The sequence below is a fragment of the Gavialis gangeticus genome, unplaced genomic scaffold (assembly GCF_001723915.1).
Source record: "Gavialis gangeticus isolate Ggan-Ray unplaced genomic scaffold, GavGan_comp1, whole genome shotgun sequence".
NCBI classification, from domain to species: Eukaryota; Metazoa; Chordata; order Crocodylia; family Gavialidae; genus Gavialis; species Gavialis gangeticus.
Window position 1 is genome coordinate 61166360 of NW_017729032.1, and position 12825 is coordinate 61179184.

Below are 12825 nucleotides of genomic sequence, written 5' to 3' on the forward strand. Positions count from 1 at the left end.
GGGGGGGCAACTTCATGGCCAGATCCCAAAGCAGCCAGCTCACCTGCCTTGGGCAGTCTTCCCTGTCTCCCCTACACAACTTGGTTGTTAACTTGACTTTATTAAGTGGGAGGTTGCCCATTCCTTGCCCCAATGCCAAGGGGCACTATCTGCAGCTCCAAACCTGCTTTACACCTTGGCCCATGCCTCGCAGATGGCATCCAGATTACGATAGTTTGCCCTGGCCTCAGGCTGGGGGAAATAAAGTCCATAAGTGAGCTCCATTCGCTCGCTCGCTCTCACTCTGCTCCCCTCTCACAGGGGGCCTCTTGCATACTTGCCCATCCTGGGCCACGCTCCACTGCCCTAGCTCCTCTTGAGCAACCCCTTGGGGGCTTTCAGGCTTAGCTACTCTGTCCCTAATGCCACCATGCAGCAGCTTCAGTTCCCACAACTTTCCCTACTTTGTGGCATAGCCTTAGACCAACACTGGGCTGCATTTTGCCCCAACCTCCTCACCGGCCAACTCTACACCCTCTCCCACCCTGGAGTCTCCTCATTACACTTACAACTAGCTACTCACGGGGCTGGCCTTCAGGCTTACTCCCAGTTTGGCCCTATTCTGTGAGGGACCTCACACCATGGTTACCAACTTCTCCCTCTGGGGCCTCCAGGATCTCACAACCCTGCTGGGCTCTGGTGCCTACAAATGAGCATACCTGGACCCGCTATTCCCACAGCTCTCATGATTACCCACCAGATAGTGGGGGCTAGGGTTCAGGTACCCCTACCCACCTTTCACCAGGGAGGTTGGTGATCCTGGCATTTAGTTGAGACTGGCCCACCACAGGCATGCCCACCAGACCTCTCTGCCCTGGCAGGGTGCAGTTTTAGGTCATGCCCAGGACCAAAGGAGCCTCCATGCCATCCCTGTAGTTCCTGCCCTTGCCTCCAGGATGTTCCTGAGCCATAGCTCAGCCAGCTGATGTTTGCTGCCAGTGGCCATGACAGAAACTGCTGCCTCCCTCTTATAAGCTGGGTCCTAAACTGGCTTCCCTAATGAGGTGCCTGCCAGCTGGCTGCCTCAACCCTTAAAATGGTAAGCAGCCGAAGGTGCACTGCCACACACTGCTTGTAGTATCCTAACTGTTTTCAGTCTCCTATAGATAACCTAACTGACTTTGCTCTCATGGAAAAATACTGTATGCTTTGTACTGTGATGCCTTAAGACAGTGAGTGGTGTGAAGCATTTGACAGATTGACCTTGCAGTACAGTTTAGCAACATTGCTTAATGTTATCTTTTCTGTTTTCCCTTTTATATAATTATCTGGAGACTAAGTACAGTATACAGGGTAAACGATATACTATCTCCATTCTACTTTGAGACAAAAAACCTTCAGTCATCCACTTGACATGTTGTTATAACTTTCTAAACATTTTCTGGTAGCATTCTAACTTCCATTAAGAGGAAATGGTTATCTGCTTAAGTATGTAGTTATTTTTCTTGTATTTGGCCCTGTAGTTCTTGGGTGTTTGTTTTGTTTTTAATGTATCATGGCAGTTGCATAAAGTCTTATTAATTCAAACCTTTCAGGAACAAAGGAATATACATTTTTGGTTGGTTTTTAGGACAGCAAGTGACTAAAGGCATGACTCGGTATAATGCTGTAGGTGTCTAAACTGAACTTAACTGCTAGGCTTTGGAGAATAATCCAGTTTTTCTCCCTCATAAACCAAAAAAACTCTGGTGGTACCTCCACTTGGGACAGCAGAGTTCACTAGGTGCCTACACTTGGGCTTCTGAGCACACTCAGAAATGATAGTTTGATCACCTGGTTGCTTTGCTCCTACTCAACCTTCTTCTGGTCCCTTTTTAGTCCTGAGGAGATGCCAAAGTCTTCATGATGTGACCTGTTGAACCTTTTCTGAATATGCCTTACTTACACCAAATGCATTACACTCTAGTCATAAGAAGTGGTGGTGCTACTGCCTTCCTTTTGTTTAATACCTGTAGGTTAGAGTGGTCTCCAAGGGAGCTGGAAGATTGACATCTAAGCCTGCCTCAGCCTGACCCAAATCCATGTTTTTCACATGTTGTCCTAACCACCATGCTTCAGGCCAGCTGATGGCACCCTTCCTGTTGAACTTGAGCCATTGGCAGCAAAGAATACAAGAGTTGTTTTGCTTTCCTTTTTTCCTCATAGGATTGGTGTTAACTCAAGCAAGGGGCTTATGGTGTTCCCCTGGCCTGGGGTTGCAGGGTGAGGAAGAGAGCCTGAACAGAAATGTCATGGCAGCAGGGACCTTTTCCTGAGGACTGTTGAAACTATGAAGCTACAGTGAGGCCCCTTCTTGTATATCAGCCCAACTTCAAAAGGAAAAGTGGAGAGCTGTGCTGCTTTGACTGTTCTACAGCCTGCTGGCTGAGACACTCCTTGCTGTGTGGGGGAGGTGTATGTTTGAATAGCTTCAAGCTGGAAAGGCCTAGAGCCCATCATGCAGGAAGTGGGAGACAAAGGTGCCTGTTAAGGTTGGCACCAAAGCTCTGGACAGGGCTGAGAACCTGGGCAAACCCCCATGCTACTGCTTCCTATTGGCTAGCTTTTGGTGCATGTTCTTGGGTCGCTGCTAATGAGCACTTCCTCTTGCCATACTTTGGAGTGCTTAGGCACCTAAGCTGGTTTAAATTAAGTCATCCTCAAGAGATACCCAAGTCCTTCCCACTGACTGTCTGTGGAGCCTAATCACATGCAGCAGGTCAAATTAGATTTCTCTCTGGGGCTAAGCTGCCTAGATTTTTAAGCATCTACATGTAGGCAGTGGAGACCAAACTCTAATTTATTTGATACTTGTTTATTTTTTATTATAATCTGGTCCTAAATGTTGTCACTTTTACTTCTGTAACTTTTCTTCAGTAGTATTCTGAGAATTAAATTCACTGGTATAGTGAAAAATGTCTGTCTTATGCCAGCAGTGAATTTGTCCCCTCTTTCATGACTTTTTTTTTCCTCAACAGGTTTATTTCACACTTGCCTTCAGTAGACTGTTTGTCCATGTGATCATTAAAGTGCTGTTGAATCTTGAAATTTTCCTCAGGTGGGACAGCATGTGTGGTGACAGGCCAGCCCTTTGACACAGCTAAGGTTAAGATGCAGACATTTCCCGGCATGTATAAAGGACTCATCGACTGTTTTGTGAAGACCTATAAACAAGTGGGATTTCGAGGCTTCTATAAGGGAACCACGCCAGCACTTGTAGCCAATATAGCAGAAAACTCTGTTCTATTCATGTGCTATGGCTTTTGCCAACAAATTGTGAGGTTTCTTGCTGGACTAGACAGGAAAACAGAGCTGAGGTTAGTAACTGAATCTCATTCCTCCAATGTATTGTACAATTAAGTCAACAGTAATTATTAATGCTACTTGATTTTCTTTATTTCTTTTTAATGAAGTTGTTGCACTGTATACTATGTTGTGGCTGAGTAAGTGCTAACTCTATAGCACACTTTATCTAGCTGCCCATAGTGTATTTCATAAGAGCAGTTCACTTGTCAGCACAGTGTCTATGAGAATAGTATCCAGAGTGTTTTTTAAAAACAAAAAAACCACCCAAATCAGACTAGTAGGTGTCTGTTGAGAGTTTGGTAAGCACAGTAGAGTAAGGATTTTCAGTCTTAAGTATTTCTAAATGTATCTAGCTCTCATTGTCACTGGGGGAAAGTATCTTTAAATTGCAGTCCTAAAACATGCATAGTTTTAGCACGTAAAGATTTAATCATGCTTTGTGCTGCAGGTAAGTTAGGGCCAGGGGTATTTTGAATTCTGAACTTCATAGAAAATTAGGGCTGGGAGGGACCTCAGGAGGCCATTTAGTTCAGGCCCCTGCTCAAACAGGAACATCCCCAACCGTCTCATCCCAGCTAAGGTTTTGTCTGGTTGGGTCTTTAAAAACTTCAAAAGATGGAGATTCCATAGCCTCTCTGGGTAACCTGTGTCAGTGTTTTACTTACTCTCTTTGAGTTTTTTCCTAAACTTCCCTTGTTGTAACTTGAGACTGTGTTGCTACTGTTCTGTCATCTGCCACCACTGAGAACAGTCCAGCTCCATACTTTATAGAACTCCCCTTCAGGTAGTTGAAGGCTGCTATTAAATCCTAGATTCTTCGTCTCCAGATGTAAATAAGCCCATTTCCTTCAGTCTCTTGTGAGTCATGTGCCCCAGCCCACTAACCACTTTCACTGCCCTCTGTGGACTCTCCAATTTGTCTACATTTCTGTAGTGGGGGGGGCTAAAACTGGACACAGTACTCCAGATGTGGCCTCAGCAGTGCCAAATACAGGGGAATAATCACTTCCCTCGATCTGCTGGCAACACTCCTCCTAGTGCATCCCAGTATGCTCTTAGCAGTCTTCACAACAATTCAGCTTGTTGCACATGGGGGTTACAGTGGACAACAGAGCTGCTGCTGCTTAGCCAGTCAGTCCCCAGCCTGTACTGGTGCACAGGATTCTTCTGTCCCATGTGCTGGACTTTGTATTTGTCCTTACTGAACTTCACGAGACTTCTTTTGATCCAGTCCTCTGGGGTTTGTTTGTTTGTTTGTTTGTTTGTCTAGGTCTCTCTTAATCCTAGCCCTAACTTCAAACATATCTACTGCTCCCCCCCAGCTTGGTGCCATCTGCAGACTTGCTGAGGGTGTACTCCATCCCATCTTTCAGATCCCAATTTTACCAGCACTCCTAAAAGACTAGCAAATTGTCCATTTTCTTCCACATGTGCCTTGTGCTTGGATGTCTAAAATACAGTGCATGTGAATATTTGGACTAAGGCCAATAGAGAAGGTCTCTATTGGCAGCATACCTGAAAGCATTAACAGAAACACCCCTGTACCCTGGGTTCAGTGCCTTGGATTCTTTTAAGCAAACAGCCAATGAAACTTGCTGAGAGGTGGGAGGGGGGGCTTGTCTACTTGAAGTGTGTGTGGGTTTTTTGTTGCGTTTTTGGTTTGGTTTGGGGTGGTGGTTTTTTTTGGACCAGTGAAGCTAAATCTGCACTAGTCTCTGGTGCCAAGGTATTGCACCAATGCAGTTAGCTTTGTTTCAGACTTTTGATGAAAAATTTCAAACTATTCAGTGCATTGTCACTACTTTTTTGACCCCCGCATGCATCTCATGCACTGAATAGTTTGAAATTTTTTTTCATCGAAGTCTGAAACAAAGCTAACTGCATTGGTGCAATACCGCTGCACCAGACAGTAGTGCAGATTCAGCTACACTGGTCCAAGCCCCTCAAAAAAACCCCAAAAACCCAGACACACTTCAAGTAAACAAACTCCTCCCACCTCTCAGCAAGTTTCATTGGCTGTTTGCTTAAAAGAATCCAAGGCACTGAACTCAGGGAGCCCCAGGTGCATCTGCTTGCAGCCTCCTGGCTGCCTGCCACAGCTGGTCTGGGCTCTGGACAGGTCTTTGCCATCCACCACGGAGCCCAGGTTGCTCTCAACAGGGAGGATGCTAGCAGCTGTATGGGGGTCTACAGAGCCCTGGCCCAGCTCGTTGCCAGCAGCAGGTGCAAGGACACCTCGGGAAAGATGGTAGGGAAGGGTTAGACCCTTGTGGCTCCCCTGCCATCTCCGTGAAGCGCACATGCCAAACAAAATGTCTTCACGTGTCACACTGGCATGCATGCTGCTGTTGCCAACCGTGATCCATGACTATCTGAACGGGCCAGTCATACGTTGCACTTCAAAACAGCAAATGTACAAAGATAAACCCTATAGCTTTAGATTCTTGCCACACTCCTACATCATTGTGCCTTGTTTACTGACTGTGTTATCTGAATGCTGGTCTGAAAACAAAGTTGCTAACTTCCTCGTGGGCCCTTTTGGATCCTCACTAAATTACTTTTAGCAGTTCACAAACACCAGTTTATCTTAACATGCTCATAGGAGGTGCAGAACATCTTAGTCTTGTTTTTCCAGGGGAGGATTGGAAGCGGGGGTGGGGAGGGAGAGAGCTAGGGCACACATTTATCCAGGTCAAAAGTATTCACTAACCTTTGGGTGTCCGATTATGAGATGCCTGGGACTTGTTTGGTTTTAGGACTTAATGTTACACCCCTGTTTTCAAGTGTGGCATGTTTATAGGGTATTCTTAATGATTTGTGTACAAAGGTTTGTTGTGCTTTTGGGGATTCCTTAGCTAAATGACTGGCTGCAAATGCTGAGGCCAGGACACAACGGCTGAGGAGGCCCTTTCCGGTCCTATGTTCTTCAGCACTTCACATATTCGGAGCACTGCTCCTGCTGACTCCAGCTGTGGCTGGAGTATTCAGTGCTTCTGTAAAGCAAACAATGGGGTATCAGGTCAAGCATCCAGGATACAAGGCAGTGTGGTTTAAGAGCTTTGACTAGCATCACACAACAACTCGGTAGTAGTGGGGATAGTACCTTAGGGAGCTAGATTCTATTTCAGCTGCTGTTGCCACAAGGTTACCCTTTCTCATCCCACAGTCACCTGCCTCATTCACTATACACACTCCAGCTTCCTCAACAGAAGAGACCAGGGTCACCCCTACAGTAGATCATCCCAATTCACACCCCCAGAGCAGATTCATTCTGTGCACTTGATGAGCCAGCAGCCATATGAAGGGAAAGGGGAGGACTGTAATGATGTAAATAGGCTGCATTGTAATGTAGAGGCACTCTGGAGATGAATTCAAGTTGCCCTGGGAACTAACTCTGGGTTGCTTGACTCTGCAACCAAACCAGTGTTCTTTTAACGGGGGTGGGGGTTGCTCAACCCTAAGCACCATGTCATCCAGTCTGTGTAGAGCTCAAGGGGTTGTAGCTTTATGAGCTATAATTGGGTGCATAGGATAGGACCAGTCCAAATTCCAGCACATGGGGCTAGGGGAAGGAATGGGACCCCTCTAACTGCTTCTGTTTGTGTGTAAACAAAAGCAGTTTTGGAAAAAAACCAAGCAGCAGAAAAGCACCACAGAGTAAGTCTGGCTGACTGGTATCCACTTGGTTCATCGGCAGGGGATCTGCTGTGTAGACTTTTTTTGCCACTTAACCTGTATAGCTGTAGGTTGTGACCCCTTGGGCTGATGCATGCAGATGGGGGATGAGATTTATTGGCCATGGTCTTTGTGAGCCTTGTGTACTCTGGGCTATAGAGGGAAGTATGCTCTAGTGGGTGATTCTTACCCACTTCCCCACCCCCAGACCTAATGCATTCTATTCCATCCACCCCAGTATGTTCCCAGTCCAGTTGTCTGTCTTGTCCCAGACTCATAGGGCCAGCCTCCCCTCGGATTCCACTAAAACTGCCTCTGTCTCTATCTCTCAGCTTCCTGTCCTCTCCTGCCCTAGACTCCTCATGCAGTCTGTCATCTCCTCAGTTCCTTATTCTAGTCTCCCTCCTCCCCTGATTTCTCATACTAATGTCTTTACCTAGTTGCTAAAGAACTGTGACTGGTTAGATAAAGGCTTGGCCTTGTGATTGCTTTATTGGGTAATGAAACTATAGAGTATTTAAGTTCTGCTTTATTCACCTATATAGGCTGTACTTTGTTTAATGATAAGGGCCTGTTTCTTTGTGTCTGAACTTACATGGAGATGGAGAAAGCTGGGTTTTTAATTATTTCCCTATTTTAATTCTAGCCTTTCTGCCCTTCACGGTATTATGGTTAAGGCACAAAGCTTCAAAAGCCAGTGGTACTCAAGGGAGCATTGAATGATGTGGTTAGCATCATATCTGGCTGCCTTTTGACATCTGCCTTCCCCCTACTTTGCTTCTCAAAAGACCAAATATACCCATTTACAGGTGGGTCAGCTGGGGGCAGCATGACTCCGGAGTAAAGGTCCAAACTCCTGGAATCTGGAGGCATCCGAGAACAACTAAACCTCTCTGCCATCATGCTGTAACACTACATCAGGGCTGTCAACCTCATCTGGCCCAATGGCCAACCCAAAGGGCAGATGAATGGCATGTGGCCAACCCTGTGGGCCAGATTCAGCACACTTAGAACTTGCTTCATGGGTCTGGCCTGGGACATTTGGCATGCAGCACCCACTCTGGCTGGTCCAGGACCCATATTGCATGTGGTGCCTGCCCCAGAGCTGCTGGACTGGCTGGTACTGCATGTGTTGCATTGTCTCAGAGCAGCTGGGGCAGGTGCTGTGCATGTTCTGGACTAGCTGGTGCAGATACCATGTTCAGCATGTGTCCCATGACAACTCCCAGGTGCAGCCAGTCCAGCGCACACTGTGCTATTTGTATGGATCAACCCCAGGCCCAGGGCAGCACTGGGGGCCAGGTAGTGGGGCTCCATATGTCAGATCTGGCCCAGGGACTGTACCTTTTGACACCCCTATTGTAAGTGATTCTTCTTTCATTTTTGTCCTTCTGTTTTGCTTTATTAAAGCTTTTGGGAAATTGGCGCTTATGCAATAGGCTGTATGGTAAAGGAGGATGAATGCTTAGATGCCTTCTGTAATGTGTCTTTTCAGTGATCTTCAGAATGCAGCTGCTGGCTCTTTTGCTTCTGCATTTGCCACTCTGGTTCTTTGTCCCACAGAACTAGTGAAGTGTCGACTGCAGACCATGCATGAATTGCAGCTATCTGGGAAGATAACACAAGGACACAAGTAAGTGTAATCTGTTGCCATCATACATCTACTTTTAACATTCCATCCCTGATTTAACAAGTGTATTGGCTGCTGACTGCACAAAAGAGAGATTACTTTCTATAAAAGTGTAGTCCTGCAGACTCAACTTCATTACCAAGTGTCTGGCCCTGCTCCCCATCAAGGTGAATGGTAAACCTGTGTGGCTGACCTGAGCCAGCAACTCCTAGGTTCTAATTCTAGCCTTGGACAAGACATGCAGCTTGTTTAGCTTTGTGTTTTGGTTTTATTCCCTTATGTAAAAAGTAGTAGGGATGGAGTGTTATTGTAACCATGGTAGTCCAGGCAATGTTGAGGAAAGTTTTACATGGTATTTTTTTTTATTGAGCCAACTATATAGCAGGGAGAGCTGTTGCACAGCCTTTTAGGGCAACTACACAGTTGGTCCAATAAAAGATATAGTAAAACAGAGGTACTACTTGAAGTACTTGCAAACAGTCTTTTAGCATTCTACCTGTTAAAATGCTAAATGTCACTAATTTTTTTTTTTCACTGTCTCTATTAGTACAGTTTGGTCTGTAGTGAAAGGTGTTCTTCAAAAGGATGGTCCCCTTGGGTTTTACCGTGGTCTGTCCAGCACTTTACTTCGGGAACTCCCAGGCTATTTTGTCTTCTTTGGAGGATATGAGCTGAGTCGGACATTTTTTGCATCGGGGAGATCAAAAAATGAACTAGGTATGTTCCAGCTCACAGATTGGTGAAACAGTTGTCATTCTCCAATGGATTCGGCATATTACAATTTCATATATTAAAAAAAAAAAAATTCTCTTCTGAAGTATTAATGCACATTAGGATGTTCAAGTAATATATAAATAAGCTATATTATGAGAACATTATGAAGGTTGAAAGTTAATGCACATATACAAGGAAGTGTCAGAACTTCATTTTCCTGTCCCCTGCTAAGGACTTGGCAACAGTAGTTTGCTTTGCCATGATGCAGAGCTTGAGTTTTAATCCCCTGCCCTCTGGTCTCTGCTGTGCATAACTTTTTTTTTTTTTATAAAATATAATCCCAGAAGCAAATGTGTACTTGCACTTGAAAGAGCGATCACCTAACAATGGAATCTTGCTCCATACACGTGTCTTTGCTGTTATATTTGGAATCAGAACTGCTGGCTTGAATGCTTATAGCTGTTAGTTATATTGGCTCTGATTTTTGGATTGTATCTTTTGTCTTGGATATAGTGTTGACAGAATTGACATTTTGTGTACCTGTATATCTCTGTATATATTGGCAGAACCAGACTTCTGTATTCTAGGTTGAGGTTTTTGGCAGCTTCACTTAGAATTAAGTAATTAAATTTAGAAATACAGTGTTAGGAAAGCATGCATATGCATCTTCAATACCAGATTTCTAGCTAAATAGTACATGAAATAAGTACACCTCCAAATGTGCAGATGCTAGAAATTTTTTAGAATTGCACAACTCACAGTGGTTAATAGTTTTGATCTGTATTTTAGATATAAAGAATCAGCAAGAAACTATTTTTTCTGTGATGCACAACATTCTATGCATTCCTTCTGTTCACATACTTGCAAAACAGCTTGCTTCCCTTTTTTTAAGGTCCTATTCCTTTAATGATAAGCGGTGGCTTCGGAGGCATCTGCTTATGGATTGCTGTGTACCCTATAGACTGTGTCAAATCTAGAATTCAGGTTCTTTCCATGGCTGGAAAACAGGCGGGTTTCATGGGAACATTTTCAAATGTTCTGAGAAATGAAGGTAGGTGTGTGTGTGTGTAACTGAATCTGCAGAATTATGGGTCAAAACCACTTTCATTGGAGTACAATAGATACAAGAGTAATCTGGGTAGTTTGCAACCTGCTCAGTTCAGCAGATAGCTAAATTAAGAACCAATAGCTTGGCTTTTAAAAAGGCACAGCTCATCAACTCTGGCACAGCTGATCAAAGAAGTAGTACCCTTTGAAATAAACCACTACTAATGGCTAAAATGCCACTGTTCTTTACTGAAGCTCTGTATACCCCTCATTTTAAGAGGATGAAGGAAATAACTTGATCCTGTGGAATATCCAAGTTCTACTGTGCTGCAGCAGCTACATCTTATAGGGGGAATTTAAGCTCTGCCTTTCCCTTAGACTGCCCAGTCCTGGGAAACAAAATTACTTGTATATCTTTGTAAAGACAGTGAAGGGAAAACATGGGGTAAAAGTGGTGCTAGTAAAGGAGAGATTTTTGAGCCTAAATGTTGGCCTCTGGTGCCTCCTAGTCTTGCCTCTTTGTTCTGAAGGTAGTCTTTTAGTCCATCCATTTTTAAAATGGTGAGAATTTAACCCACTTTACTGCCTTTATAACTAATAACTTGTAATGTTCTTAATTTAGAAATGGGTGATTTTTTTTTTTGGAGATAAATCTTTCTTCCCTCCTGAAGCTTTAAATAAAACCCTTTTTAATCTTTTTAAAATAAGACTCAAGCTCCTAAGAAAGGAGTAGATTGTTAAATTGCCTTATTGATCAGTCCTTGAAGTCCTCATTTAGAAAGAGGTTTGACAGAAGCCTAAATATGGGGAGACAGGAGCTCTTCCCCTGACTGCTAACACATCTAGCATCCAGTAACTACCTTGGCTTCAGCTCCCCTGTGAAAATCCCACTTATAGCTAGGGACCTACCTAATTCTCAGTGGCTGCCCCTTGACTTCTATTTTTCTGCAGTCCAAGCATAGCACTAGCTGCCATTTTAGCATACCTGAGTGGCCCCAGAAGTCTCAACCCTCCCCATAGATTAACAGATGATTGTGTCAGTCTTGGGAGGGATAGGACTCCCAGGTCCCCTTACCCAATCAAAAGTGTGGAGAGGGCCTATTGCACGCTACTGCAACTATTCAGCCCCTCCATTGGGTGCTCCAGCAAAACACAAGTTGCCCCTTGTCCCATCCTTGATGGTGTTAGACAACAGAAGATATCTTTTCTCTCTCTCTCTGTCTTTCCCTGCCCAACTAGATTTGCTCCTGTGATTGGGGGTATGGGGAAGATGGGTCTGGCTGAGAAGGGAACCTCAACTTCCCTGCTTATGGAGAGGTACCTCAAGATTCCCTGGAGTGCCTCTCTAAGCAGGAAAAATGAGCAAGTACTTCAGGGTGTTGAGGGGCCTGAAGCCCCCTGAACACCAACCCAAGATAAATTGAGAGTACAAGCAGCTTGGGCTGTCTGTACTCTTCCACCATGGAACTAATACATCTGCTATAATAAAACAACAAAGTCTATTTAATGCCTTTTGCCATACCACTGACTTGTTTCTTTTGTCACCCTACAAACAGTAGCAACATCTGTTAGCTCATAATTGTTATGGTGGCACAAAAGAGGTGTCAGGCAATGTCTGTTTCCACCCTTAAATTTTTGGTCTCTGAAATATTGTCAGCTGGTTCAGTTTGCCTCCTGTTCACTCTAAACAGGACTAATAAGTGAGGTTGCTCTTTCCCTGTGGGAGGTAAGCTTGTGCAAAATATTCTGAATCAGTACTTTAAGAGTTGAACATCCAGATCACTAATTGGTTCATACTTTTGTTTCCCAGGAGTACTTGCTTTGTATTCTGGACTAAAGCCTACCATGCTTCGTGCATTCCCAGCCAATGGTGCATTATTCCTTGCCTATGAGTACAGCCGGAAGATAATGATGAAACAGATTGATGCCTACTGAAGCCTTCCAGCAGATCTAGATCTACCTTTTAAGAAAACTATAGGTCACCTTGGGGCTTGACTGCACACAACAAATTGGATGACCTTATTTTTTAAGAAATCTGCTTTTTATTGAAGATTTTAAACTTAAAAAAAAGTACCTAGTCTAGGAGGAAAAAAATTTTAAGTCTGATCCACAGGACTGGCTGGGTAGAGGAGAAGTTTGAAGGCTGGAGATTTGTACTCTTGTTCCACCAATTAATACTGCTCAAGAGACTTTAAGATGCATACTGCCCTTGATGGCCTTTGTACTCAGCATAAGATGCTGCACTTGTTTCCAGCTGAACCTACTGTTCCCATTTTAAATCTGAACCTCTAGTGGTAGAGCAGGAAGTCAGTCAAGATTTCCTTTTTCCAGTATTGGTAATGCAGTGTTTATTAGTGCCCTGTACCTTTGAGAAAATAGTAGTATTCCCCACACTCCCACTGAGGCTGAAAGTATTGGCATTGTACATTTAAGTC

At 44.3% G+C, this 12825-nt stretch overlaps 1 protein-coding gene across 1 annotated transcript in view; it reads left to right on the forward strand.

The window, feature by feature from the left end:
• The window catches only part of SLC25A15 (solute carrier family 25 member 15), a 16734-nt gene extending 4282 nt beyond the window's left edge, over window positions 1-12452 (forward strand). Inside the window, exons 2-6 of the mRNA XM_019524098.1 lie at window positions 3077-3335; window positions 8495-8632; window positions 9177-9346; window positions 10236-10394; window positions 12201-12452. Coding sequence (XP_019379643.1) covers window positions 3077-3335; window positions 8495-8632; window positions 9177-9346; window positions 10236-10394; window positions 12201-12325 — 851 coding nt within the window. The 3' untranslated portion in view covers window positions 12326-12452. The remainder of the gene's footprint in view (window positions 1-3076; window positions 3336-8494; window positions 8633-9176; window positions 9347-10235; window positions 10395-12200) is intronic.
• Window positions 12453-12825: the final 373 nt, after the last annotated feature.